This window comes from Desmodus rotundus, chromosome 2 (assembly GCF_022682495.2).
Source record: "Desmodus rotundus isolate HL8 chromosome 2, HLdesRot8A.1, whole genome shotgun sequence".
Lineage (NCBI taxonomy): Eukaryota > Metazoa > Chordata > Mammalia > Chiroptera > Phyllostomidae > Desmodus > Desmodus rotundus.
This window is the reverse complement of record NC_071388.1, coordinates 208126569-208153814: the sequence shown is the minus strand read 5'-3', so window position 1 is coordinate 208153814 and position 27246 is coordinate 208126569. Positions and strand designations below refer to the sequence as shown.

Sequence of the window (27246 nt, the reverse complement as noted above, 5' to 3'; positions counted from 1 at the left end):
CTGCTCTGGCTCCAAGGAGTGTTACTAAACCAGTTTTTGTACAGTAATTCCCTGAAAGTTCTCCCCCACATCTTGGAAACTTAGGTTCCCCTGGGAGACGCACGGGCAGGAAGTGCCTTGTGGTGAAAGGCTGTCTGGAAGCCCGCTGGGTGGGCCGGGCAGGGCCCTGCAGGTGTGCCTCTGGTGGCCACGGGGGTCGCAGGCGCCCTGCGCCCCAGAGTGTTGCCCCTCTCCTCATGGACTTGCCTCTGCGTTGGAAGCCTCCAAGATGAAGGCGCCGTCCCCTGGACCTCACAAAGGACACTGTCCCTGCGTGGCCCTCGTGGGAACTCGGACTTGGCCCCTGTGCACACGGACCTTCTTGGACTCATCCTTGTGCCACCTGCGGGTGGGGAGGCTGCCTGTCTGCAGGGCAGTGGAGGGTGGCTCGGGGGCTCTGGTGCTCAGGCAGGGAGGACAGGGATGTCCACAATTGGCCTTGTCTGCTTGTGTTCTTTAGGCTGAAAGGGACCAGAGGTCCCCATGGGCCTGCCTGTCCTGGTCCTGTGGGAGCTGCAGTGACATCGGCACTGCTAGCTGGCAGGTGTGGGTCATAGTTGGAAAGCATTGCATCATAGGGCATGGGCGTTCCCCAGGTGTGCGAAGTCGGGGTCTGCAGGGACTCCCCGGTTGCCAGGAGCTGTGCCCAGGCTCATGGTTGTCCCAGGGGCCGAGCCACGCAGTAGTGTCCTCCCAACTATGCAAACAGTGGTCCAGGCGGGGGTCCTGGGCTCGTGGTGCCCTGCCCACATCCGCTCTGAGACCCACCCTGCTCCCTCCCAACCCCCCGGCCCCATCCTCGTCTCTGGCACGCTTTGGAATGTGTGTGTGCGAACTCTGTGTGGTTGGTCCCAGCCTCCCGCACACACATCTTGTTCCTGTCGTCTTCGCAAGGTGGGCGGCATGGCCGTGCACTTCGCAAACCCAGCCCCTCTCAGCACACACGGACTGTCCTGGTGAGGACATGGTGCTACACTGAGCTTCAGCTCATGGGCCGTGTGCTCAGGTCAGGGCACGGATGGGCTGGCCCTTCGCCGAACGGCCGAGCAGCCCCGCCGTCCCCCCCGGGACCAGGGCCCTCCTCTGTGGCCCTGACCAGGGAGGGTGCCTGTGCTGCTTCCCGGGCTCGGGGCTGCCGTCCGCATCCTGGGGACGACAGAGCCCTCAGCACATCACAGTGCGCGCTGCCTTCCTGTCTCCTTCCGCGGGGAGGAGAGGCCGGGCTCCAGTCCCCAGGGGAGGGCACACCGGCAGGGCAACTGGAGGAGCTGCCTCTGCTCCTCGGACCCCAGTGCCTGACCCTGCAGGTGCTGGGGAGCCAGTGACGGCCGCTGTTGGCACAGCAACCTGCGCCACGTGCGTTGTGGGCAGGCAGCCCTGGCCGCCCTGCTGGGACTGGGGGAGGGGTGGGAGGCCAGCTGGCAGGCTCGGCGAGAACCTAGTCCGTGCCCTGGACACTGACGAGATCCCATTGCCCGGCTGGTCTTCAGTGCTTGGGTCGGTCGGCCTCAGCATGAGGCTGTGAGACCCCCGTCCTGTGGGGCAGAAACGGGCTGCAGTGGCCCAGCCGCCCGCTGGGAGCCTGTGGGAAGCCGGCGTGTGGCCCTAGAAGCCATGCTCCTGTGCAGAGGCCCTCGCCGTCCCCATGCGGGGACACCACGAGCGCCCCCACCCGCCATGCAACAGCTAGCCTTTTCCTCCGTCCTCTCCCCGAGCTTCCTGTGTCGGCCGTCCTTGTACACCGGTGGCTCTCGGCCTGGGCCCTCCCATGCACGTCTCTCCCACTTTGCTAATTCTCACTCCTTGCTGTAACTGAGTTTTACTTTTTTGAGTTTATTTTTCTGTTCATTTCTAAACCCTTGAAATAGAACCTTACTATGTGAACTTTAAGGCCACTTTCCTCTCTGTGTGCTGTAGCTTCCGGGTGGTTCTCTGTTGTGAGACGAGGTCGGAGGACCAGTTCACCTTCTCCTGCGCTTGTGCCTTGAAGCAGTCGGTGTGTCTGTGCAGTGTCACTGTGCACAGCACATTCTTTCAGAAAGCAGGCCCCCTCTGCAGGCCAGCACGAGGTGGCCAGCAGTGTGTCTGGGAGAGCGCGTCCGTCTGAAGCGGAACCAGTGCCTGAATTAAAGGGCGTTACTGGAGGGTTAGTCTGCTGTTTACACAAAAAGTCATTTGTTCAAATAGATACTTGGAGTCTCGATGACAAGTTCGTCTGAGGGCTGTCTGAAAGTGTCCAGGTCACCCACCCTCCGTAGCCCACCCCATGAGGATGCTCGGTCTGAGGGCCCGGCGGGAAGCATGTCCGCACCCCACGCACGGGGTCAGACTGCCGGCTGGGCGCGCGCTGCGGGGCAGAGGTCTGGAAGTGGGATGCGTTTGGTCTGAAGGGGCCTCAGGTTGAGTTTTCAGATGATCTGTCTCCGTACTTGTAGGACGGCACCTCCGTCCACCATCTATCTGGTCTGCTGCTCTGGAACCAGGCTTGTTTCAGGGTCGTCGATACAAAAAAACCAACGGGTTTTCGCCCCTTGTCGGAGCTCTCTGTCCTTGTTCGAGGCACAGGAGCACCCGTGCAGCGATCTCGGGCGGGCGGCAGTGTCGGTAAGGAGCCGTCGGGCCACCACCCTGGCCTGGCTGCCAGGGGGCCGTGTGGGCCAGGCCAGAGGTGGCAGGGGGGCAGGCCCCACTTTGGGCCCTGCCTGTGCTCTCGGCTGCCTGGTGCTGCTCCGTTTTCCTGGGCCGCATGTGCTTTCCCGAGTCTGGTTTCCTGGCAAAGGGACACATGAAAAGCAACCCAGACTTTCTCCTTCGTCGGAACGACTAAAAAGGAAGTCCCCCACACAAAGCCAAACCTCTCCAGAAGTCAGTGCGGACGTCACGCTTGGGTTTGTCCCTGTCCTGCCTGAAGAGTGAAGAGGCCTCCCCAGGCACCCAGATCGCTCCCCCCCTGCCCCCCCCACACGTCCTGTGGTGCCGCTGAAGTGGCCTGGCTGCCCTGGAGCCGCTGTGGCCAGTCCGCCCTGACTGCACGCCCTGAGCGGTGGCGTGGATGGTGCCAGCAGGCGCCGTTTGCATCCCGATACCAGACAGACGGAACATTTGCATACAGAGGTTAATCCTTTCCCAAGGGCCGGTTAGTTGGAACTAATTTCTGAGTGCGGCAAAGGATAAGCCATCTTTTGCTGATTATTTCTCAAAAATAGTTGCTCTGGGGTGGCCGATTTCGGAGAAAGGCGCTCCAGCGTGTGAGCAAGGTGTCGAGTGCAACACCAATGGCCGTCAGTCGCGTTCTGGGTCCTCTCTCGTGCCTGAAAGTCTGAGGAAGCTGTGTCTGCAGAGTCTTGTGAAGGATTACTCAGGCCGGGCCTCTTGGTGGTCGCACCCTCTCTACGAGGAGGGGCTGAGGAGGGCTCTTGTTCTTAATCCCCATTTCTCGGTCTTCAAGGGCAGCGTGAGTCCAGATACAGGCCTCGGAGCCGAGGAAAGACAACGCCCGCCGGAGAGAGGCAGAGCTCAGACTCGCGGGTGGAAAAGCCTGTGGAATCCTCCAGCGGGAGCTGCAGTGTGGCCAGGCGCCTCCCCGCCGTCAGGGTGACTAGAGGGTGCTGTTCCCTTTTAGCCTCCACATTGTTCTCGGGGACAACGAGGCGGTTCAGACGGAGACGTGAGACACAGAGTGGAGGACAGGGCGTCCTCCACGCAGAGCGCACGTGGCCCCAGGGACTGGCGAGGCCTGGGCTTGGCCTGGCCTTCCGTGCTGCCTGCCTACGGCTGCACCCCTGCTGACCGGCACCGGGCCCACCCTCCTCCTGGTGCCTGACTCTCTCCCTGAGACACGGCCTCTCCCTGAGTGGGTCTTCAGTTGTCACTCCAGTAATGGTTTCTGAGTGGCAAGCATTCTCAGTTTTTGTCAAAAAAAGCTCTTCTCCCTTTTTTAAATCCTTGCCGGAGGATATATTTCTATTGATTTGAGAGGGTAATGTCGACCAGTTGCCTCCCGTACACACCTCGACCTGGGACTGAACCAGCAACCTGGGTAGCTCCCGAGGCAGAGTTGAACTTGCAGCCTTTTGGTGCCCGAGACAGTGCTCCAGCCAACTGAGTCACTGGGCCCAGGCTCTGGCTCTGTTCTCTCTCCTTTTGACTTTGGTTTATCACTCAGAACCACACATTTTAAATTCAGCTTTGTGACTGCCTGGGGCCTTCACCACTCCTACCCCGATTTTCTGCCCCCCCGCGAGGAAAGCACCTCAGTCCTCGTGTGGGCCCACCAGTGTCCCTGCTGGCCTGTGTTTTCCCTGTCCACACCCTCATTGGGACCGTAGGTCTCCTGGCACCAGCTCCGCGGAGTCGGCCTGGGCACGCACCACGTGCAGGTTGCGGTGCTTTCCTAACCCTTCCCGTGACCAGGGGTTCGGGGCAGCCTCCGACGGCAGGGCAGATGCTGGGCCTTTCTGGACGCCTGTAGATAAGTGTCTTAAAAGAGTCCTTTTTCTTGAAGGGTCCTCAGCTGCGTGAAGAATCACAGTGACACGTGTCTCATGCAGCTTTTCGAAGCTCTCTGCCCCCTGGCTTTTTGGTGCAGTGAAGAGTTAGCTCTGGGCCCAGAGCTGTCTCCACTTGGGCCGTTTCTGCTCCGTGCTCAGCGGACTCGCTGCTGCTTCGCTGCGGGGAGTCCAGGTGTGGGCTTGTCCAGCCCGCGCCACCTGGCACTCAGCCTGCTTTTTCACCCTGGTGACGCCTGTGCCTCTGGAATGGGCCCCAGTACGATGTGTTTGAACGGTGCCTTTCCTGCCCTTTCGCCCTTCCCACCGCAGGAAGCCACGGTCTGGGCTGGGCCGCCAGACTCCATCCTTTGCGCCCACCCGTGCTCCTCCCGGGCTGCGCGCAGGTCGGGCCTCTGTCACCTCACTCGTGAGTTCTCTCGGCAGTCATATCTGGTCTGCTCTTTTCAGTTCCAGAAGGTTCTTTTCATTCTTTTTGATTACTTTCTCCTGTCTTTTCCAGGACTCCTGTCTGTTAGTGTAGTTTCTCCCTTTATTTAACATACTACTTTTTAAAAGACGGGCCTATTGTTTTAATGTTACGGATATTCGGGAGTCCTCTCTGTTACCTTGTTGTGTCTGCTGATTCTGGTGTAGAGGATTCTGTTTCCATTGTAAACTCTCCGGAGGTTTCCCCTCCCACCCTCCCGGCCTCTCATCCTCTCTCTGGCCTCTCATGCACCCCGGGTTGCGGCTCCCTCTCATGAACGCGCTTTGACTTGGCTTTGCTGGGGCTCCAAGCTCAGGACTGAGTTCCACCTTGATTTCTGGGTTCAGGGTACCAGACCAGCGTGGGTGCTGGGAGTCTGGAGGCCACACCTGCAGGGCCCGGTGTAGGGTTCAGTTGCTCAGGGGAGATTCTTCCCAGCCCCCCCGCTGCCTGTGGCCTGGTGGGCGGGGTTGTCCAGCCCTCTGCCTCCTCGCAGCTCGCCCTTGGGCCCGTGCTGCTGGCTCCAGTGCTCTGGGACCTCGCTTCGGTGCACCTTGTCTCGTGTTCCTCTGCTCGGAACCCGGTCCTCTCTCCTTTCGAACTTAGGGAGGGAGTTTCGCCCCCGTCGACCTTGCCGTTCCTGTGTGCCTGAAGTGGGACGTGAAGGGTGCTTACAGACCAAGTCTACCAAGGCTCGGCACCCCAAGTGCTGCAGACCGTGCGAGGGGTTGGCTCTCTGTCGTGGGCACGGGGGCGCTCGGTGCGTTCCCAGGTGTGTAGTTGGTTTTGGCCGCAGGCGTCCCTGTGAATCGGCGAGTCAGCCAAGCTTCACAGACCCGGCCGCTCCTGTTTGCAGTTCCTCTCTTCCTGCAGTGGAGTCAAAAGGCTGGTCCTTCTTTCTGATCGCGGCTGATTTAACGTAGGTCGGTCAGTCGTAACTGAGGACCACCGAAGGGCTCTCTTCCTTCAGGTGGCTTTCGTGCCTGAGTGGTGGGACACCTGCCTGCTCAGCTGTAATTATAGGAAGAAAGCTGCTCTGTGTGTGTGTGTGGCTCCTCCAGGTGACCTTCGCTCCGTCATTCTACTCGTTGTCACCAGCGAACCCAGTGGGGCAGGGTTGACTTCCGCCTGAGTTGAATGTGGACGAATACAAAGTGAATTTGCTCCAATAATTACTGTGTTTTACAGGAAGCTGAACACGTGCCACTCATTCAGGCAGACTGTGAGGTAGGCGTAGGTGTAGGGGTTCAGCTGGGGTCGGGGTGCTGGCCACCTGGGCACCAGGTTCTGTATCACGAAACCACAGGCCCTCGAGGCAGTAATTGGAGGTCTGGGAAGTGAGAGAGCTGTGTATATGGGGGGGGGGTGCAGAGAAAGACTTTATTTATTAATTTTTAGAGAGAGGGGAAGGGAGAGAGAGAAACATTGACTAGTCACCTCTCCCATGCGCCCCAGCCAGGGCCCTGACCCACAACCAAGGCCTGAGCGCTGATGGGGGATCCAACCGGCGACCCTTCGGTTTGCAGGACAGCGCCCAGCCCACTGAGCACACCAGCCAGGGCTTTCAGTATTTTCAAAGGTTTTATAAGAAGCCATCCTGGCTATTCGGAAACAGTCTGCCCCTCTGGAGCTTGGCACGGGCCACGCCTGTGCCGGCCGTCCCTGGGATGGACCCGTGTGGGACAGAAAGACCTCCTGTAGTTTTGCTCCCCCTCTGCGCCTTTTGACTTTCCTCCTCAGTGACTGCTAGAACCTGGGAGGCCGCCCGCCCACTGGTGGAGGGGGAGTCCGAGGGCCCACCCCCACACCTGGGTTTCCGAGGCCCGTGGTCCTGCTGGTTGTGAGCAGGTCCCATGAGCTTGGTATCAGGCAGGGGGCTCACGTAGGCGCCGGCTCTCACCTCCTGTGAGGTGAGCAGTGCACCTCACCCATGTTACGGGTGTAGAAAGCGAGGCCCGTGCTGGCGAGGTTGTCTGTCTGAGGTCAGGGACACCTAGGAGGGGCCCGGGCTCTGGCGCCAGTCACCAGGGCTCTGTACTCACAGCTTAACCTTGGTGCCACCAGCCCCAGGCGCCTGGGCCTCCTCCATAGTCCTGCATAAGCCACAGGCTGAAAAGAGCGAGTGACAGGGACAAAGCTGGATCCTGTCGCTGACCCGCGCCTGACAGCAGGCTGCTGCTCCTGTCGGGGGCTCTGTCCGTGGAGGGTGGTGTGGAACCTGCTTCCCGCAGTCGCTGCGTTTTTAGAAATGAGAGGCTGTGCTGTATAGAAGGGGCTGCGAAAGGGGTGAAGAACGGTCAGACCAGCCAGTCTCAAGTCGGGGAAGTCGTGGGGTGCATCCACACTGCGAGTGGCGGGGACGCGCTCGAGAGCTCAGCGGGCGGTGGGCCAGCTTTTCGGAGGAGGTCCCGGAAAGCTGGCTTTGTGGGCGGGAGGGCTGTGCTGTGGAACTCTGGGAGGAAATAATAGGGAGGCAGTGACCTTAAACCCTCCTGGGCTCTGGGGGGCACGTGTGTGAAGCAGGCGACTGAGTGGCCGGCGCACGGCTGCCTGGGCGCTGGGCGCTCCCGCAGAGCTGCTGCAGTGGGGCAGCTGCGGCGTGGGGGCTGTGGTTCGTGTGCCGCTCCTCTTGGAGTGGGGGAGGAGGTTTTAAAGTCCTCAGGGAACAGATCCGAACGTTGAGAACATCGTGCTGTGTGTGACCAGGCAGTACAAGAGTAGAAGGAGTTCAAGCTGGGAATGGTTTAAAGCTTGACCCAGAAGCCTCGCCTGTAGAAAGCCCCTTTCCGCCGGCCTGTGCAAGGCCCCAGGCCCTGAGGACCGGTCCCCAGGAGGGCCCTTTCAAGAACCGGTGGCTGCACCGGTCTGGCCGCAGGTGAAAGCTGGGTGCACGATGGAGGGCCCGCAGGGAATCCCTTCCCAAGACCCAGACCAGCAGTTCACTCCTGGTCTAACTCTTGAGACAGCCCCTCCCGTCTTCCTTCTGCTGCCATCCCTGGCAGCCGGGCCCTGCCGGGACAGGACGGTCCCCGTCAGGCTGCAGAAAGTGACCCTCCTCTTCTGGGTTGTGGGCAGGAGGGTGAGACATGCAGCTTCTCGGGAGGAAGCCCGTTTCCCAGCCCCGTCAGGGCTAGGTCCCTCGAAGTCCACTGCCCCGGCCCAGTGCCACATGTTGCTGCTGATGACAACTAAAACCATCAGGCATCCGGGTGCTTCCCCACCAGTGGGACATCCCTTTGGTTCTGGACCTGCTCAGCCCCCAGATGAGCTGCTGGGGGGAGACCGAGCCCATGGCAGCCCCCAGCAGCAGACGGGGTCAAGCAGCCACCGTGGAGCTGTGCTGGTGAGACGCTGTGGAGGGCAGGCAGTTTTGGGGTGACACAGACATGTTACTTTCAGGTTGGCACGGTCTGCAATTTATTGTCACCCCTGCTGGTCCTGGTGAGGGGTCCCGGCATCTCTGGGCACGTCTCTGGGGTTGGAGTCCTGGGTGTGAGGAAGAAGTGGTGGTGTTCTAACACTCGCGTGTGTTCTCCGCGGGCCGCGGGCCGGAGAGGAGTCCTGCCGCCCTACATCTGCACGGGCCCCAGGACCTGCGCTGCGTCGAGAGCACGCTCAGCTCCTGATGGAGTTGGTCAGAGACACGGAACCTGAGTCGGGGCGTCGGGCTAAGCCCCAGGGCATCCCCCCCGTGACGGGCGACGTGTGGCAGCTCCGACGCGGCAGGTGCTGCCACTGGGGAGCCGCTGCCGACAAGGCCACCTCCCAGAGCAGTGACCTGGCCCATGGGCTGGTGTGTCAGGGAGGGCAACTGCAGGGGAAGCCAAGGGAGACCGGCAGGAGGCACCAGCCACCGGGGTGAAGCACACTGCCCCCCTTGGGGGCTCCCTGTGCTTGTGCTTCCTGGCCAGGCTGGATGTTCACCTTTAACACTCGGTTCCCTCCTTTCTTCGTGGCGCAGCTAGGGAGACAGAGAGGCATTCGGAGACGAAGGCCCCAGGTTAGGGTGGCAGTGTGGAGGGTGTGTGGGGCGGCGGGGCCTGTGAAAGGGCCTGTGAAACGGAAGTGCACACGGACTTGAATTTTGAGCCGTTGACAAACCGTGAACACTGTGGCATTTTTCGTGTGTGAGAAAGTTACAAGGTAATGGTGGGAAGGAGGAGAGTAGCAGGTCTTTTAGAGCGAACAGGGTCGGTGACACCCGCCTCCTGGGTCTTCCCCGCTCCCCCGGCAGGCATCCCGCCCGCCAGCCCTCGTGTGGTCTCTCGCCTCGGTGCGTGGCTTCGCCGTGCAGCACCCACACGCCATCTACCTGGGAGTCCCAGTGCCTTCGTTCACATTGGACTAGACCCCACCTTGGACCTCCTCCCAGCTCTGTGGCAAGGAGGCACCCTCGTCCTCATGCCCGTTGCCCCTTTCTGCCCCCCACGCCAGCAGACACGAGCCTTTCCAACACAAGTTGGAACAGCAGCCTCACGGCGTCTTCAGGGTCCGTGGTGTGCCGGTCATTATGTGTGGGGTGCTTGGTCACTGCGGAGACGCTGCGCTCACAGAGGGGGCAGAGGCCCCTCTTTCTGTGAGCAGGATGAGAGGCGCCTCGAGTCCGGTGTGGCGGCTCTGTCCGGCAGGGCCTGCGGGGCGAGGGTGACGAGGGAGGGCTCCAGCTACAAGGCTGCTGAGCCTACGTGGGCTTGCTCCAGACGGCCAAGCCCAAACCGTTGCTGGTTTGCTGTTATGCGCTAGGGATGTGTTTCTCTCGAGCCCCTTATTAACCTGCACCTGTGTTCCAGGTCCCCGCCACTGGACGACGGCCCCCTTGAGCTTACGGCTACACGCTCGGCAGTGCGGGGGGCACGCAGGAGGGTGGCCTGGCCCTCGGGTGTCAGTTGCTGACTCACATTTTCAGGAGCTGCTTTTGCCTTGTCAGTTCCCTGGGCCTGGAGGGCACCGGTCCCGTGTCCGGGCGGGGTGTGCCGGAGCATCACTGACGTGTAGGGGGCGGGAGGACCTTATTTGGTGCCCTGCTCTTCGGAGTGTGTTCTTTCAATTTCTCCCTTTATCTGTCTCCACGGCCACCGAGCAGACAGAACTCTGCCCTGGTGTAGTGTGGGACTGGCGAGGCTCACCGTGAATGGAAGCCGGGCAGTCTGCCGGTGGTGGGGGAGAGTCCCAGGGCGAGTGTCGGTCAGAGAACAGGACCTCTGCAGAAACGCAGCAGCAGGGGCCAGCAAGGGGCTGCCGTGGGTGCTCTAGGGGTGCTCACAGCTGGCTTCCCATGTTTGCCGGCTGGCTTGGCTCTGGGGCCTTGCCGACTGTGTCCTGGGAGCCCGTGCGAAGGGCGGTCCTGGCTCAGTTAGTGAGACCCTCATGGACTCGGGGTGCCTTCTGTTGTCCGTCAGTCACTTCTCACACAGACTCAGGAACCTGCAGGTGGCACCTGTCTCAGGTGGAACCTGAGGTTCCTGTCTCCTCCTCTGCCTCTGGCACTCCCAACAGCTTTGGAAAGACACACCCGATCCCGTGGTCCCTGTGGGGCGGATGGATGTCGTCTGGGGGCAGGGACATTTTCTCCAGATTTAGGTAAATCTCTTACTAATGGCTGAGCTGCCCGGGGCCGCCTTTGGGCAAGCTGAGAGCTGCCAGCACCACAGAGGGAGGGAGGGAAAGGGGGAGGAGCAGGAGGACTGTCCCCGGCCCCCAGCACCCACTTGGAGACTTGCCGAGAAGCTCCACCCAGGAAGTACCCCCTCAAACCAGAGAACAGAGCCCGGCTTGTCTGAGCTGCCAGAGCCCTGCTGGCCTATTGCCAGCTGCGCCCACCCGCCAGGCTGTGGGTTATGCTCCCTCCCACGTGTCCCCGCCCCATGTCGTCCAGCTCTGTACTGGGGACTGGAGAGACCCCTCTGTGCCCTCTGGCCGCTCCCACCAGCACTCCTCCTCGCGGCTTGTGGCTGGGGTTGCTCTGTGTTCTTTCTGGTTTTGTGGATCGAATCTCAAATAGGTGTGGGCGAGGCGGCCTTCCCACAGAACATTGCCAAGTAACCCGCTGCGATCACCCTTCTGTGCAGTGATGACCGTGGCCGCCTCTTCACTGCGCCCAGCCTTCCTGCTCGGCTGGGCCCGGGGCACTTGGCCCTGTCTGCCCTGACTGAGCTCTCCGGTGAGACGGGATGCCTGGCTGGGTTTGACAGAAGCAAGGCAGGTGGCCCGGGTAGTAGGCCACAGCACCACACCAGCCCCAAGTGCCTGGCAGGGGAGGGCCCTGCCCCCGGGGCGTGGGTGCCAGGCCTTCCCCTCACAGTGAGTGGGCCTCAGCGTGGGCCCTGCCCTGCTGGCTGCTCGTCTTGGCTCAGGTGCCAGCTGGCATGGGGCGGGAAGCAGACTGAGCGTGTGAGGGCGCAGCGAGAGGCCAGTCAGGTGGTGACTCTAGCCGGTGCGGGAGAGGATGAGGGCACCGGGCAGAAGGCGGGGCCTGGCGCTAGTCTCCTACACTCCTGGAAGACCCTCACTGTGAAATGTCTCCAAGGCGCACGAGCAGAGGGAGCCCAACGGACATGGGCCCGTGCCCATCCCCTGCCGGGCAGCACCCGGAGCGTAGCCCGGGCACTGCAGGTGTCTGTGAATCAGCGCCTCCAGGCTTCTCAGCCGGGCACCCAGAGGGGCGTGCTGGGTCGTGTGCCGCCGTTCCGTGTGGAAGACAGGAGTGGTGAGGAGAAGCCGCGGCTGGCGTCAGTGAGCAGAGGTCATCGAACGAACGTGCACAGCAGCTAGGTGACGGTTGGGAGTGGAGGCCTTCCTCAGTGATGGATGCAGGCCTATTCTGGGGGGTCCGAGTGCAGAGCCGCATTTTCAGACCCCAGCCGAGCAGTGGTGTGCCGTCCAGTCCGCGCACACCCGCCGCGTGTGGAGGTGTCTTCCCATAGGCACGCCCGCCTTCCACTGCGTGCAGACTTTTCTCCCAGGAGACCCCCGGGAGACGCAGACCTGTCTCTGCTGCCTGCTACCTGGCTGGAGGCCTGTCTACCTGTTTTGCCGGCAGCGCCCCTCCCCTGAGCTCCTCCCGATACTTTGCGCCTGTTCCTCCCTCTCTCGGGACCTTGCCCTTGGCTTGAAAGTCTTGTTAAAATAAATTTTAATATGGTGGGGGAAACCCTGAGCTTTACACCATTTCCACTTCATCGGCCCCTCTCCACATTTGTTTCCCGCAGGGTTTAAGTCCCAGACGCCACAGCCAGTTTCCCAGACACACTGTGTGTGGCCCTAACTGGTGCAATCTCATTGTCCACGAAGCAGGCAGTTCCTACATACCCTCTCGTACCCACGCTGTGTCATCTTTTCCCGGCGGCCTTGAAAAGTCTTCTGAACAACTACGGTTGTTCTGGTCAGGGGTGGACGTGGACCGACATGTCTAAGGTCATGAACTTGTAGCACTCCGTCCTCTGCGCCCCCGCAGACACCTGTTGCAGGTCAGGAGCCAGCGTTTGGGCATCTTCTTGTTCCACGCTCGCCTGGCGACAGCCTCTGCGGCCCTGCGAATGCCCTCCCTCAGGCGCGCCGTCCTGTGATGGGCAGCGAGAGCGGGTCCTGGTGTTCAGGGGCAAGACAGCCGCGCGCCGTGGGTCAGCGTGGTGATGTTTAAGTGTCTGCTGGCTGTCATGAAGGAAACCAGTGCTCAGGAAAAAGTATTTCTCCCACTTCCACGTTCGCTAGTAAACACACACAGACTGTTGGAACTCACCATACTTACCTTGTTCAAGTTTAATCCCTAATACTGGGCAGATACAGCTTTATTATAGAACTTTAGTATTTTTCAGTAACTCGCGTGGGGAGGAAAGGAAACGTTTAATGGGCTGGGATGCTGCAGGCCGTTAGCAGAGCTCACCAAGGGCCTGCCCACTTGGCAGCCGGAGTTTGTGGGGCGGTGGGTGCTGCTGGGTGAGGGCTCTGAGGGGAGGGGCCGTTCTGCAAAGGGCAAGGGAGGCGGCGCAGCCTGAGCTGTAGACTGCATAGCCAGCTGTCTCGGGCTCGGGCTGCTTCCCCACCCTCCACAGCAGGTGTGGGGGGCCCGGCCCTGGGCCCACCCCTCTGTGGTCCTGGGTTTGCGGAGACTCTGCTGCTGTGCGCGTTCGCAGGCTGTTTCACGTGGTGGCCCCCTCGTCCCCTCTGGATCTAAGTCTGACCTGGTCCCACGAGGGTGCGACAGGTCAGGGCTGGACTGGGGTTCAAGGACCGCTCCGACGGCGGCCAGCCGAGCCCGTGTCCCGGGTGGCGTCCCTCTCGTGGGCCCGGGTGCACTGTGTGTGGAATCCCTCACGCTCTTGTCAGACGGCAGTGTTTCCTGGACTGTCGGCCAGTTCACGCGCACGGCGAATTTCTTCCTGGTGACTTGGTACCATGTGCCAGAGGCACGTTGTGGGTGAGCCAGACTCAGCCAGGCCACACAGTGGTTTAAAACCCATGGTGAAGCCTTTAAGCACACCTCCCCGCACACCTTCCCCGTGGCCCCAGAGGGACTGCCGTGCCTGCCCGCGTTCGAGTGGGTAGAGGGGTGTGGTGTTCGGTGTCCCTGACGCACGTGGCTCTGGAGTGTCTGTGTGGACCCTCAGGACTTGGGGCCTGCAGGCAGCTCCATCCCAAGCCCAGAAAGGTCTGTGTGGTGGTCGGGGGCCGCCCCGTGGCCATGGCCTGGGAGGCCCGCTGCCTCCACCATGAGACCATGAAACCCGGGCCCCGGCTGGCATCTGGGCGTCCTCGCTGTTTCCGGTTCTGGAGTTTCTCACAGATGGGGCTGAGGGTGGGCACTGAAGAGGTGGCTGGGGGAGGGCAGCCCAGGGGCACGTCCTGGCTGGTGGTGCCCACCCCCACCCGTCAGGGGCTGCAGTGCCGTGGGGTCCCTGCAGTGCCTGACGGTGTTGCCAGTGGGTCAAAGGTCAGCATGTGTGTGCTTTCTTGGACTTGTCAGTTTCAAAAAAAAAAAAAGAATTGTTTTGTTTGTAAATGAAACCCATTTCACGTCACTTGCTTTCAGGAGAAAGGCATGAGACAGGCTTCCCATCGCTGTCTTGGGGGCGCGGTCTGCACGGCAGTGGAGGCGCGTACGCCTGGGGGTGCAGGTCCGTGTCCAGGCCTGCAGGGGAAGAGCCCTCGGGGCCCGCAGCCCTTCTTCTGACTCGGGGAGCATGGACTCTCGGAACTTCCCAATAGGCCGCCTTCTTGTAACTGTTCTGGTCCCTTCAAGTGGCCGGCACTGGGGAGGGGCTGCTGCTTGGGGAAGAGACGGCACATTCCAGTGTTCAGCTCTCCGAGTGGCCCAGGAGTGGCCTGTCCCACAGGTGCATGGTCGGAGCTGCCCCATCCCTCCCCGGCAGGTGCAGTGGGGATGGCTCACACAGGCCGTGGTGGACACGGGCACCTCGGGGCCTCGCATGCCTTCCCTCCTTCCTTGGATGGTCTTCAGCTCTCAAGAGCACGCTGTTAGGCCTTCTTGGGCCACTGTGTTTATCCTTGTGTTCTGAACACGTCCGCAGACACACTAGGGGCAGTGTATAACGCAAAACGTGAAGGCCACATGAAAAGCATCAGTAGACCTGGAGTTACTAGTTTTCGTCTTGATTTGAGAGTCGGCCTGAGGGAGCTCACGGCCGCTCTGGGCACCTCGTGCGTGCTCCCTGGGGTCAGTGATGAAGGTGCCTCCCACCAGTGTGGACACTGCCGTGCCTCCTGCTGCGGGCTGTTGGACACGCCTGTGAGAAGCTGATTTTAAAGAGGTGTGATTCCTGGAAGCTTTGCCGCAGTTTTCTTTCTGTTGCAGAGAACAGGGAAATCTCAGGCGGTCCCTGTGGCCTGCTGTAGACGTGCATGGTGGGCGGGCTCCAGGCCCGGCCTTGGAGTCACCCTGAACTCGTAGAGGTCCCAAGGGCGGGCCAGAAGGGAGGTGACAGAAACGACACCTGACCTTGAGAGTTCCTGGCCAGGTGTTTCTCTGAGAGCAGGTGTGTGTCTCCGGCTGGCCCCTTGACTGCCGTGCTGGCGCCCCACAGGCGCTTTCAGCTGCCCTGTGCACGCGGCCGTGTGTCAGTGCGGGGCCTGGCCGAGCAGCTCAGCTCGTCCGTCCGTGTGACCTTCATGCTCGTGGCTGCTCCAGGAGAGCTGGCTTCCAACGAGCGCAGCGGGCACCGCGTGGGTGGTTGCTGACCGAGTGGACCGAATAGCTAAGCCAGAAGTGTGGCCAGTAGTTGGTGTTTGCCAGTGTGAGGACTTCACTTGGAGACTGTTTTGTTTGTTCTGCAGAGGGTCTCTTACGTTCTGATTCGGCAAATAGAGTAATTTGTGTTGGAAGTAGATCTGGCTTCTTTAAAGTAGGAAGGACGCAGGTTTTTGGTGTTCGCGAGGACTCGCCCCGTGCAGGGTCTGGGTGTGAAGTGTTCTTGTTGAAATTAGAGCGTTCCTAATGCCAGACCCCACCGCTGTCTCTGTCCTGCAGATGGACTTGCCGGCCGAGACCAGCCCGTGGAGCTGCTGAGCCCTGCCCGCACGAACCACGTGCCCAGCACCGGTGAGTTGGCACGCCCCGCCCGGGCCGGCTCGCCCGAAGGCTGTTTCAGGGCTTTGCTTTATTGGGGGAGCCTGGCTAGAAGGCTCAGTATCTGGGTGACTTTTCCTGGGGCAAGAGGCCACACCCGTCCTGGGAAGGAAACGGGCATGGGGTAGATGCCACTCAGGTGGCAGCGGGACGCTGACTGTTCCTGTGGGAGCGTCACAGGCTGCGTGCTGAGCTCTAGCTGGGGCCGGAAGTTCCAGGCCAGGGTGGCCACAGGCTACAGCCAGTGACACTTGTCGTGACACCAGGCTTCTCAGTGGCGAACTGAGTCCATGACACTGTTTCCTGAGCCCCTCTGGGTTCTTTGACAAAAAAGCATCACCTGTGATTATAAACCTGTTATTCCACGTGGGGTATTTCTAAATATTTTGCTTTCAGCAAAGTTTTCCCAATCTACATGGCCATGGAAATTTTCTTCTTTCCTTTTTCTGTAAAATGTCCCCCACAACATGGTTTCAGCCTAGGGTTGAAGCTCTTAGTGGGCCTGTTAGTCCTTCACAGGCCACTTGGCTTCCCCGGGAAGGAACCAGCCTCCCGCAGGCTGGGCTGGGCGGAGCTGCTGCCCCTGGGCCTTGCGCGTGTTCAGCTGGGGTCACAAGGTGGGTGCTGCTGACCCTCGCCTGCGCCGGGGCCCGAAGGCCTCTGTCTCCATGGTTTTTGCTTGGTGGCTCCTTGTAGACCCAGGCTTCCTGAGTCCGCTCTGCATGCTCCCTTCCTGGGCAGGGCCGGCTGGGCAAGGAGGTCTGCTGGCCCCCACTCTGCCCTGGCCCCCACCAGCCCAGCCCATCTGTGGTGACGCTGGAAGCAGGGCTGTGAGATCAAAGCGGAGTGCCTTCCATGCACGGGGGTGCTCTGAGGGCTGCAGGGCCGCTGTCGGCCTTCCCCCAAACGCAGGGCGGGGCCATTCTTCTGCCGTGCTCCTAGGTGGGGCGCACACAGGCCACTGCTGGGGCGCTGGTCTCCTGTCTCCTGGTCTCACACCTCTTTTTCCTCCCAGCTGGTGCGGGGGTGAGAGTAGGGTGGGGCCCCTCAGACGGTCGGCTAAGGGGCCAGCTTTCACAGTGCTGGTTCCCACTCTCTGCCCTCTTTAAACACAGACCCCATGCAGCTGGGTGTTTGAGACACTTTCCTGCCCGCCCAGGTGTGGGACAGAGGGGAGGAGGTTTTCAGGTAGCTCCACAGAACGCGAGAAGGTGGGAAGTGGGAGTCGTGTCTAGGGGAGTCAACAGAGGTGGGCTTCAGGTGGACCCTCTGGCTCGGGGAGCAGCTGCGCCTGCTGAGACCTGATGTGGGGCCGACTGCAGCTGCCTGCAGAGACAGACCATGGACTTGAGTTTGGGCGGAGGGGGGTCATTCTGATTCTTCCCTTTCCCACTTAACTTCTTCTATGTAAACACCTTGGATCCTATTGCTCTTTTTCCTCACGTTAGGACTTTTAATTATAAAGTAGTTGTACCGTGAGAGAAACCTACAGCCACGTGTCTCCTGCTGAACTGTAACAGGTGTGCGATCCCTGCCACTTCAGGGCAGCGTCTTACGGCCCGGGCTGTGCCGAAGGGAACGGCGCACCTTGGGCCACGTGCTCCCTTCCCAGAGGCCCTTCGTCAGCTTCCTTCCCGGGTGGGGCCTGGCCGGGCAGGTGTCCTGTGGAGGCCAGGTCGTCAGCACCCAGTTACGTGAGGGAGGTGCTGGGCTCCGCGCTCAGAGGAGAAGGGGACAGGCAGGTGTGTCTGGGGTCTCGCACTGCCTGTGCCACGTGCTGGGGTTATGGGGACTGGGGAGAACAGCTAAATGGCTTCTGAATCATTGTGACTTTGTGAAGTAACAGACCTTTTTCCAAGTTACAAGAGTAACCGTTACTACCAAAAAGATACTCTACGGAAGGAAGGTGTGGGCCGCTGCTTTCCAGGGAAGGGGGAGCTGGGCGGTGGTGGTGCCCACAGCCTGGACTCCGCGGGGCCTGGGAGGAGTGGGTTTCCGGGCCGACAACCGCTGGCAGCAGTGGCAGTGCCCACGGGAAGTCCTCACTGTCGCCTGATGGCAGGCCAGGGGGCTGTTCCCGTCCCGGGGCCACCAGGCATGTGAAGCAGGGGCTCTGCGCATCCGCTCCCCAGACGGCTGCTGGAGGTGAGAGCCTCAGGAAGTGGCCTGGCCTTCTGCGCCAGAGGGCCGTACGTGGCGGCTGGTTTTCGGTGGGCTGCACCTGACAGCACCGTCTGCAGGTCGCTCAGGTGCGCCGTGCCGGCGCCCTTGCCCCTGCCCTGCTCCCTCAGCACATGTTCCTGTCCAGGCTGAGAAGCCTTCTTTCCAAGGCTGTGTGACGAAGGTGCAGGTTTTAAGAGAACGTTCTGGAATCTTAAACTATAGAGCCTGTAGAGAACGTATCCAAACTAATAAAAAATAAGTGAGGCTTGGCTTTAACCGTGGATTGCCAGACCTTACAGGGCATTTGATTACCTCTCTGTCAAGGCGGTGACTGAATTTCTGGACCCTCCTTGAATTTTTGGGTGGGAACTCTTGGAGGTTAGTTGGCTCCGCCAGCTTCTGTGGCCCCCCAGCCACATTGCAACTTGTGACCTCAGGGGAAGCTCCGGACCCTTCCCTCGCAGGCTCTGGGAGCTGCTCCTGGCCTTAAGCAGGTCCCCGGGGGCAGGGCCTTCGCTTTGATGCTTCTCACTTGATGCTCCTTCGGTGTCTGTAGTGGGAAGCTGGCTTTCTGGGTGGGGCACAAGAAAGGGTCAGCGGCCACCTTTGCTGGTTCCTGGGGCGACTCCTGCTGGCAGGCCAGGCAGGGGTGGCAGGAGGGAGCCCTCGCTGCTTTTCCGTCCCACTGCCAGGCCGGCCGCCCTGCACTGTCACCTTCTGGCTGCTGTGCTGCCCCGTCTGTTCACTGTGGAGAAGAAGGGAACGCAGAACACAAAGGTGTCAAAGTCAAGTCTAGCCACTTGGAAAACTGGAAGAAAATCACAGTTTGCTTTGCTCAACGAACGTCCAGAGGCCCCCCTTCCCTCCAGCACGGTCCCGGCAGGGCCCGGCCTGTGCGCCGGCGGGGCTCGCGGCTGCAGAGGCTGAGTGCCATCAGTGTGGCGTCTCTGCCCAGGGGTGCCGCAGAGCCCTCAGGTCAGAGTCAAGGTCTGTGCGTGTCCAGCCCTCCTGGGAGCGGTCAGGAGGCCCTGTGGGTGGCTGTGCCCTGGCGAGCCGCCGTGTACAGACCTGCGGCGCAGACGCAGACTGCCTGCCTGCCTGCCGCCTCCCCCCTTGCTCTCTTGGGGACCACTCCGTTCTTTGCTCTACCCCGCCACCCCCGACTTTGGGCTGTGAGTGAAACACCAGGGCTGGGCCTGACTGAGCTGCAGCAAGGCGCAGGAGCCAGCCAGCAGACCCGTGGTAGTGGCGCCCACCTGCCTCCAGGGGCCCGCTCACCTTGGAGCAGGTGGCCGGTCCTGCAAGCCTGAGCTGGCTCTCTGGTGTCAGGTTGCTGCTCAGCCTGGCAGAGGTGTCAGGCGGTGGGGAGGTGCAGCAGGGGTCCCTCCTGTGTTTCTAGCGTGTTCCGGTCTGCGAGTCCCAGTCACTGGCTCTGCTGCTTCCCCCAGCATGACGGTCTCCCTGTGCCCACGGCCCAGAAGCCTTCGTGGTGACCCCCGGGACGCACTGTTTAAAACAAAGCTGGGTGGGGGTGTTGGCTGGGTGCCTGCCAGCCCCCTGCCCTCACCTGAGGGGTGGTGACCCGGCACAGTGGTGAAGTGAGTGCCACCTGCCTTCTGGTAACAGTGTGACCTGTCACCTGGTTTGTGGCCCTGAGGACACCAGTGTGTGACTGGCTGTGACGAGGCCATGGGAAGCTTCCCTGGGGTCACAGAGGCCGGTCCCCTTATGTCCCCATGGGGACAGAGCCTCCTCCGTCTCCCGGGCCAGGGTCCTGGGCCCTGCCTCCCCACCACACGCTGTCACCTGGTGTCCTCCATCCGATGAGGCGGGTGCCCGTTTCTCACCCGTGTGCTCTGTGAGAACTCGGTTCTCTGGGGTTTATCCACCCTGTGTGGGTGACTTCTTAGTGATCCACGTCCTGTTTGCGGGGGTTGAGTTGCAGGGATACATGGAGGTGTTCAGGCTGCCTGGCCTCTGCCTCCTGAGCCCCCACAGGGCCAAGCACGCCCCCACTGCCCAGGCCAGGCCACTCTGCCTAGTGACGGGGTGGTGTTGGCCCCGGACGTGCTCTCCATGCCCAGGGGGAGAGAGGAGGGGTGGGAGTCTGACCGTTCGGGTCACTCGTGTTCAGCACAGGCCGTTCCCCTGTTAAATTCTGTGTTGTTACTGCCTCCATGTTACAAGCACTTGGGACCGTGTGGCCTGGACAAGGGACAGGAGCACTAGGAAGCAGACACGTGCTGGATATGGCGTGGTGGGGATGTCAGTGGCCGGGTGACAACTGTCTCCCTGTGCTCCGCTCTGCCTGAGCCTGGCTGAATGGTCACACGAGCCTGGGGGTGGGGTTGCAGCTGGTCGTTTCTCCCTCTTACAGCACAAGTGTGGCCACTGGGGCAGCGACCCTAAGGTCTGACTCGAAGGTCCTTTCATGTCCCTGTGGGACATTCGAAGTCACAGTGATGATTAGGGAGGAGCAGGGATGTTTTCCAAGGCGGGGTTTTGTTCTGCCTGTGTGGTGCCAGGGCCCGGGCGGCGGGCACAAGTCTGGGCTGTGCAGAGATGCTGCCGTGGCGCCTGCTGTGAGAGGAGTGCTCCTGTCCCCGTGTCCCGTGGTGCGTGGGGGTGTCAGAGAGTCCCTGGGCCGCGGCAGCGGGGACCCTGGACATGGCGTCTGAATGTGCATCCAGCCGGGAGTAGGGCGGGCGTTCTCCCTCATCCCTGCTTACCTGTCATGTCCACCTGAGGTGATTTTCGTGGTCCCCTTTCAATGTAATGTGACATGTCTGTCTTGCTGACACCCTGCCGTGTGGGAGGGTGAAGTGCCTTCCTTCTGGGCGAGGCCCCCTTTCCTGGAGCCGCCCACCGCAGGCCCTCCGTGTTTCCTGGGTGGCTCTCAGCTCTCCCGCAGCGTCCTTGGGTGGTGGCACGGGTGGGAAGGAGCCCAAGGGAAACGAGACTGGTGTTCCTTAGTCCCCCACCCACCCATGGAGCACCCTGTGTGTGGCCAGCCTCAAGGGAGGACTGCTGGGCAGGGGGCGTGGTGGCCACACCGCTGCACATCTCCAGGGGCTTGAGGTGCCGGGTGGCACTGCCCAGCCCTCTCACCTCCTGCGAAGCCGGCCCCGCCTCTGACGCTGCTGTCTCTGCTCTTTCACGGGGTTGTTCGCACACGCGCGTTCGAAACTCGGAGGCCGAGCCCTCGGCCCATTGATTTTTACCCTTTTTTCCTCTGGATGTGAGCAGTGAAGGGCGTGTCCTGCTCTACGCAGATGCAGCTGCTTTTGATGATTTGTAAGATTCACGTGCTGATTCCCGGAATCCGTTTCGGAGCCTCTTTAAAATTTGTTTGATGGTTCCTCTTTTAAACAATGAGACATTCAGAAGTGTTTTTCACTTGAAGGTATGAAATTTTTCAAATAATCTTTTTGTCATTCACTTACAGAGTACCGCGTCATGGTTGGGAATGGCTAAGCCTAGGAGTTTAGTCGAGGCCTGCTCTGTGGTCATTTTTGTGACTCTTGACCATGTGCTTGGGAAGAGCTGTGTTCTCCAGCTCAGTGCTGGGCCCCGTGTGTGCTCATTAACTCAGACTCCAGGTGGTGGGTCACGCAGAGCATCAGGTGTGAGAAGGTGGTGTGTGCTGTGGGGGGAAAAGCAGCTGAGGACGGTGGCGTTCTTGTGGGGGCGGGGCCTGCAATTACGAATCAAGTGGCCCAGGAAGGCCTCACTGTCCAGCCACTGGGCCTATGTGTTCCTTTAGCCCTCAGTCCTTCACGGCCGCTGGGCCTCAGGGGCCAGTCTCTGCCCGCGGCACACGCTGACTACGAGTGAAACCTGCTGGTTTCTGTGGAGCTCATGTTCTACCAGGGGAAGAGGAGACCGAGTGGTCCTCAGCAGTGGGAGCGGCCGGGGGAGGTGGCTGGAGCTAGTGGATGCGCAGCGGGCCCCTGGGGCGCTATGCCGGGACAGCCAGGAGGCAGGCGAGGAGAGGCGTAGGGGCCGAGGGACTGGGGCCCACAGCTCTGGGTACCGGCCGGCTGCAGCTGGACGTACAGGCTGCCACCCGCCATCAGGCTCTGCCTGGGCCTTAGGGGAGGTCCCAGAGGCTCCGAGTGGGGTGGACCACCAGCCTTGTGCTGCGGAGGATGGCCGCTGGCCCTGTGGGGCCGGGGAGGGACAGGGAGCCTGGCTGTAGCGGTTGTGACGATGGAGATGTGTGGTGGGGTTCGGAAGCTGCAGGTGGGCGGTGAGGGGGTCTCGGGGGGAGGGCTCTCGGCTCTGGGCTGGAGCATCTGGAGGCAGAATCACCCTGAATTTTGGTAGGGAATGGATGCAGCTGGTGGGGGACATATGTTGTTGAAAGTCGCACCCAGTCGTGATGCTGGGGGCCAGCTGTGAATAGGAGCTGCGGCTGGGGCGGGGCGCGAAGATGCCCCTGCAGTCAGAGCTGCCAGGGAGTGGACCTCACTCAGCGTCCGCTGGTGAATTTTTTTTAACAACATTGGCTTAGAGTTACCTGTGTCCTTTCTACAAAGTGGCGCCCAGCAGAGCACCACTGATGCTCGGCGGAGCTGCCTTCCCCAGCTCCCCATGTTGCAGTTCGTGTGTGTGTCCACCTGGGGGGGCAGCCCCCACCCCTGTGGAAGGACAGCTCAGCGTCAGAGCCCTGGCTTTCTGACGGTCACTGCGGTGATGGCGGTGAGGGCTGCCCGGCCACCGTCCGTTTAGCTCTGCCCTTCTTCCGGGGAGGCCTCAGGGGAGGCACACATGGCGGTGAGAGGCTGAGCACTGGACCGAGCTGACACACAGCAAGTGGCTGGGTCGTGGACACAGGTCCCGTGTGTTCCTTCCAGACCCTGACATCGAACCCCACTCCCGCCCGCCGCCCCCAACACACAGTGGAGCCTGCGTCTCCAACCGCCTGTCGGGTTTCCCCACCCCCACAACCCACCACGCCCTTGGGAGAGGCTGCTTTCCTTGTTGGGCATGTGGGGTCCGGAAGGCCAGGTGCAAAGCTCGCTGCAGGCCGGGAGGGCGGCCCCCCACCCCGTGCCGAAGAGGCCGCTCTGCTGGGAAGACGGGCCTGCTTCAGGTCGGCCTTGTGCACCGCTCGCTCTCCCTACCAAGTGGAAGAAACACCTTCTGTTTTTAAATGTTTCGACTGTTACTATTAAGTAATATTGGTTCCTCCTGCAACCCAGCTGTTAGGTAAAACACATAACCAAACGTTGGAGGTTGCTAAGAAGGAAATTCTGAAATGTGTTCTTCGTATTATGTAAACTTGACCTCATGAAACTGAAATGCAAGGACACTTGTCTGGGAGATCTGTGGCCTTCCTAGACCTCTGGAACTGTTTCTGATTTTAGATACTGTATTTTTACCCAGTGAGAGCGGGGCCATCCCAAACGGCTCTCAGAGAGGAACTTACCAGTGTGGGCACAGCCGTGGCCCAAGCGTGGGCAGCAGGTAAGGGAGGCAGGGCCACGTGGGTGGGGCAGGCATGTCCCAGGGTGTGGCCGGATTGGAATCCAGGGGTCAACAGGTACTGGCAGCGTGCTCTGGGCGAGTGTCCTGAGTTTCCCCTCTGGGGTGTGGGATCACCAGCAGCCCCGCCTCCTGGGGTCCTGAGGGCTGAAGTTCAGGCAGAGCGGAGAGCCCCTCCCAGCCCCAGAGGCAGAGCAGCAGGTTTCTTGCCATTTCTGCTTTGCTGCGTCTGCACTGTGATTGTGTGACATTGGAGTCCGTGTCCCGAGTGCCTTGTTTGTGCAGGTAGGACAGCACGGTCTCGCGGGGCTGCTCTGTCTGTCACGTCCGGAGTCAGGTTCGTCTGTAGTAGCTGCCTGTATGGGAGAACGCAAGGCCTGTTTCCTCGTTTCTGGTTCTATTTTTAGTTTCTGGGAAGCACATTTGCGCACTTCTTGAAAGCCAAGTCCCCCACTGCGTGCCAGGACTTTCCTACGGCTCTTGCTCAATTTGAGCTTGCAGCTACTTCCACAACAGCGTTTCTCCTGAGGGCTGCGGAACGTGTGAGAAGCAGTACCAGGGTCTTTGGAAGGGCTGTGAGGACGGTTTTGAACTTGGGAGGCAGGCGCTAGCCCTTGCCCCCTCGCTCCACCCATGCCACAGGGTGCAGATGGCTCTGTTCCCCCAGGTCAAAGCCCGCTGGGCCCAGTGCGCTCAGGAGCAAGTGGTGCAGCGCCGTGAGAGCGGCCCCTGGGCCTCCCCGTGTTCCCGGACGGGAGCTGCCGTGGCCAGTGGTGTCCTGGCTCCTGGTGTGGGGTGCGCGGTGGCAGCTGTGAGACCCGCATCCGGGCTTCCAGAGCTCTCTTCTGTAGAGTCAGGTCTGGAGCTTGTTTGTGTGTGAAGCTCCCTGCGCTGTCTATACAGCTTACGACTCCGATTCTAAAAAAATTTATGTGATCTGTTAAGAGAAGTTTTGTTTCTCGAAAGTCCACATAACTGCAGTAATTTCAGCTTGTCCTTTAGTAGAACTTTGAAAAAGCATGCACTGGAAGAGAGTCAGACAGGCGGTGTGGGCGGTGCGGCTGGTTCGGGATGGACGTGAGGCCGCAGCGGGCTGCGTGGGCACACGGAACACATCGAGCTCGGGGAGGACCCTGGTGGGGGCATCCGGGACCCCTGCACGGTCTTTGCAACAAACTGTCCTTTTAAGGCTGGTGAGAAAAGTCTGCAGTTGGAGGGCAGGCTCCTGCGTGCCCTGATTGGCAGGGTGGCTCTGGGGCAGGGTTGCTGACTCCTCCCGGAAGGAGGAGGTGAGTGGGTCAGCAGGCGGGACAGGGGCGTCCCAGACTGGCACAGAAGTGTCCCTCCGTCTACACACTGCTCCGTTGTCAGTGTTCTTCCTCCTGGGCTGCAAAGAGCTTTTCCTTTCTGGCGTGGCGGCTGCTGACCTCCCTTGGTGCCCAGCCCTGCGGAGGCTCGGCCCAGCCCCAGGGCGGGGTTCTCCCCGTGCTGGTGGGTGGGCCCTCGCTGCTGTGCTGCCTCGGGAGTCTGGAGTGGCTCTGGGTCCTGTGTTCGTCGCCTGAAGCTGAGGCCTTGGCCCCATGTCTGTTGTTGCTGCAGGGCTGCCACCTGTGTTGCTGTGCGGAGGAGCGGGAGGCCAGGCAGGTGGGCGCCTCCCACTCTGTGTTGCATCGGGGTGGGGCCTGGGGGCCTTGCTCCCGTGACCTTGGGTCAGGAGGACGGCTGGCTCCCTTCAGGGCTTAGGGAGGGTCCTAGGGCTTGGAGGTGACGCGCAAATCCAGTCCTGAAGCCACCCCTGCTCGGCCACAGCTAGTGAAGACTGGGGGGCGGGGGCAGGGGCTCTGTCTTTCTCCTCCTCCCCGGCTCTGCGGCTCTGTGCTCCGAGCAGTGACGCTCGCGTTTACGGAAGGCAGCGCGGGGCCAGTCGAGCCCGGCCCGTCTGTTTACAGACCCAGGTCTGTTGCAGTTACGAGGCATTTCTGCCTCGGAACCCCCCACAAGCCGCCTTCACTGGACGATCGCGACAGGGAAGTGGCCCTGCCCGTCCTCCTGCGGGAGTCCTGAAGGGGGCGCCCCTCCTGCTTCCCAGCCACACTTCCCTGCTTACGGCGGACCTACAGGGTGGACTTCCCCCGGGTCTGTGCTTCTCTCCTTGACTCTGAAGTGTCTGCTCCCGTGAACGGGAGCTGTCCTCCCAGGGCCCCGGCCACTGCTGCCTCCTGTGGTGGAATGCCCCCGGCCTGGTCTGCACGTGCCCTCCCCGTGCCCTGAGGGCCCCGGCCAGGCCCGTGGGCGAGGGGGTGTCTGTTGGGTGTTGGGGACATGCTGGCTCTGTGTGTGTGTGTGGTGGGGGCTCCAGGGCCAGGCCTGATGCTGCCCCTCCCCCCACCCCCACCGGCTCTGACTTGGGGAGCCCAGGGGAGGCAGTACCAGCCACCCTGAGGTCTGCAGGGCTGCTGGTGTTGCGATTGGCTCAGACTGGGCTTGTCCTCTGGAGGATTCGAGTCTGCCCGGCAGCTGGGGCCCAGCTGTGTCCTTGCATGCACTTGTCCACAGCTCAGCCTTCAGCCATCTCACACACACGCATGCCGAGAGGTCAGCTGGCACCCTCCTGGGACTCTCTCCCAGTGCCCTGACCACCAGGCTTCTGATGGCCTTGTTCACACCCTCAGCATAGGAAGCACTTTCTAGGCCCACGTTTTGGAGAGCAGAGTTCAGGGGCACAGGAGGGACGAGGAGCTCCGGTTGGCTGCCTTGAGAGATGGGAGAGGTGCTGGCCCATCTGGGACACCTATTCTGCCCATTTGTACAACTCCATGACAGATGAGTCCCAGGGGACACTAGGTCACACACGCGCCACCGGCTGCATGCTGGCACTTGTCATGTTACTCGAATGATGGAGGAAAACCAAGGCCAGGCGCCTTCTCCCCAGTCACTGGTAGATGTGAACTCAGACTGGTCCCGAGTCCACCTTCCACCACTGCCCGTCCTCTGACCCACACCGCGGCTGCCTGGGCAGCCAGTTCTCTGGTGTGTGTCCCAGGAGTTGCCCTCACAGTGGCCTGGCCGAGACCACGTTCCTTGTGTTGTCGCTTGACCTCAGACCTGGCCCCATCTCGTGCTCCTGTGTCTCCCACGCACTGGCTGGGACATGGGCGCCGGGACCGTGTGTCTACACGGCGGGCCTCCCAGCAGCACTGCAGGTTTGCCTTCCCGCTGGGGTGTTCTTTGTGTGTGCCGGCAGACCACGCAGAGGAGCCAGCACAGTAGGGACGCAGCCGGGAAGGGGGGCGGGGGGGGCATGGGAAGGCCCTCTCTTCCAGGACAGGCCGGGTGGCTGAGAGCCCACACCTTTCTCACATGTCCAGGGGTCTTAGAGGCGCATTTTCACAGCTTGTCGTCGGGGGCGGTGGCGGGGATTAGATGGAGGGGCTGACTTACGTCAAACCTGCACTTAGTGTCAATGGTGGCTTCTCCTCTCTAGCACTGAAAGAGAGTACTGGGATTCTCTTTCCGGCTCTGCTCCGTGGGCCACGGCAGCCTTCCTGCACTTGAAGCCTGTCCTGCTGCCCTGGCGGGGCCGGCCCTTCAGGCCCTGTTCCTGGTGCTGAGCAGAGCCCGGCAGGGCTGACCCCCGGGTGGCCTGGCCCTGGGCCCTGGGCCTCACAGGCGTGGGTTGTTCAAGGAGAGTTCAGAACGTCAGGGTGCTCGAGCCAGCCAGTCGTTACAGGGCAGACCGGCCTGGGGTCACCCCCAGCCAAAGCCAGGGCCGTGGGGAGAGAGACCATGGGTCAGGCAGCCCACTCTGGCGGGAAGCGCTCTTGTGGGTGTTTATTCGCAGATGCTGGGGGTGCCTGGCCCCTGAGCTCTGCTGGAGCCCACCGGCGCCCTGCTCACGCCTGGCAGGCCTGGGTTCTGCGTTGTTCCCCATCCTGGGGCACCCAGCCCGAGCACCCTGCCCAGGTCACTTGCCCCCCGTGCTCCCCAGCCTGCTCAGC

At 61.3% G+C, this 27246-nt stretch overlaps 1 protein-coding gene across 13 annotated transcripts in view; it reads left to right on the top strand.

Annotated features, from left to right (window-relative positions):
* The window catches only part of HDAC4 (histone deacetylase 4), a 182107-nt gene that overhangs the window by 74529 nt on the left and 80332 nt on the right, over positions 1–27246 (top strand). For 9 of the 13 annotated variants that reach the window (XM_045198012.3, XM_071220756.1, XM_071220759.1 and 6 more), the window contains one exon: positions 15500–15571. The exons of 2 other annotated variants lie outside the window; for them this stretch is intronic. In XM_045198012.3, coding sequence (XP_045053947.2) covers positions 15500–15571 — 72 coding nt within the window. Of the gene's footprint in view, positions 1–15244; positions 15267–15499; positions 15572–24732; positions 24893–27246 lie in introns of those variants that run through there. 2 more of the 13 variants (XM_071220758.1, XM_045198013.3) reach the window with 2 other exon arrangements.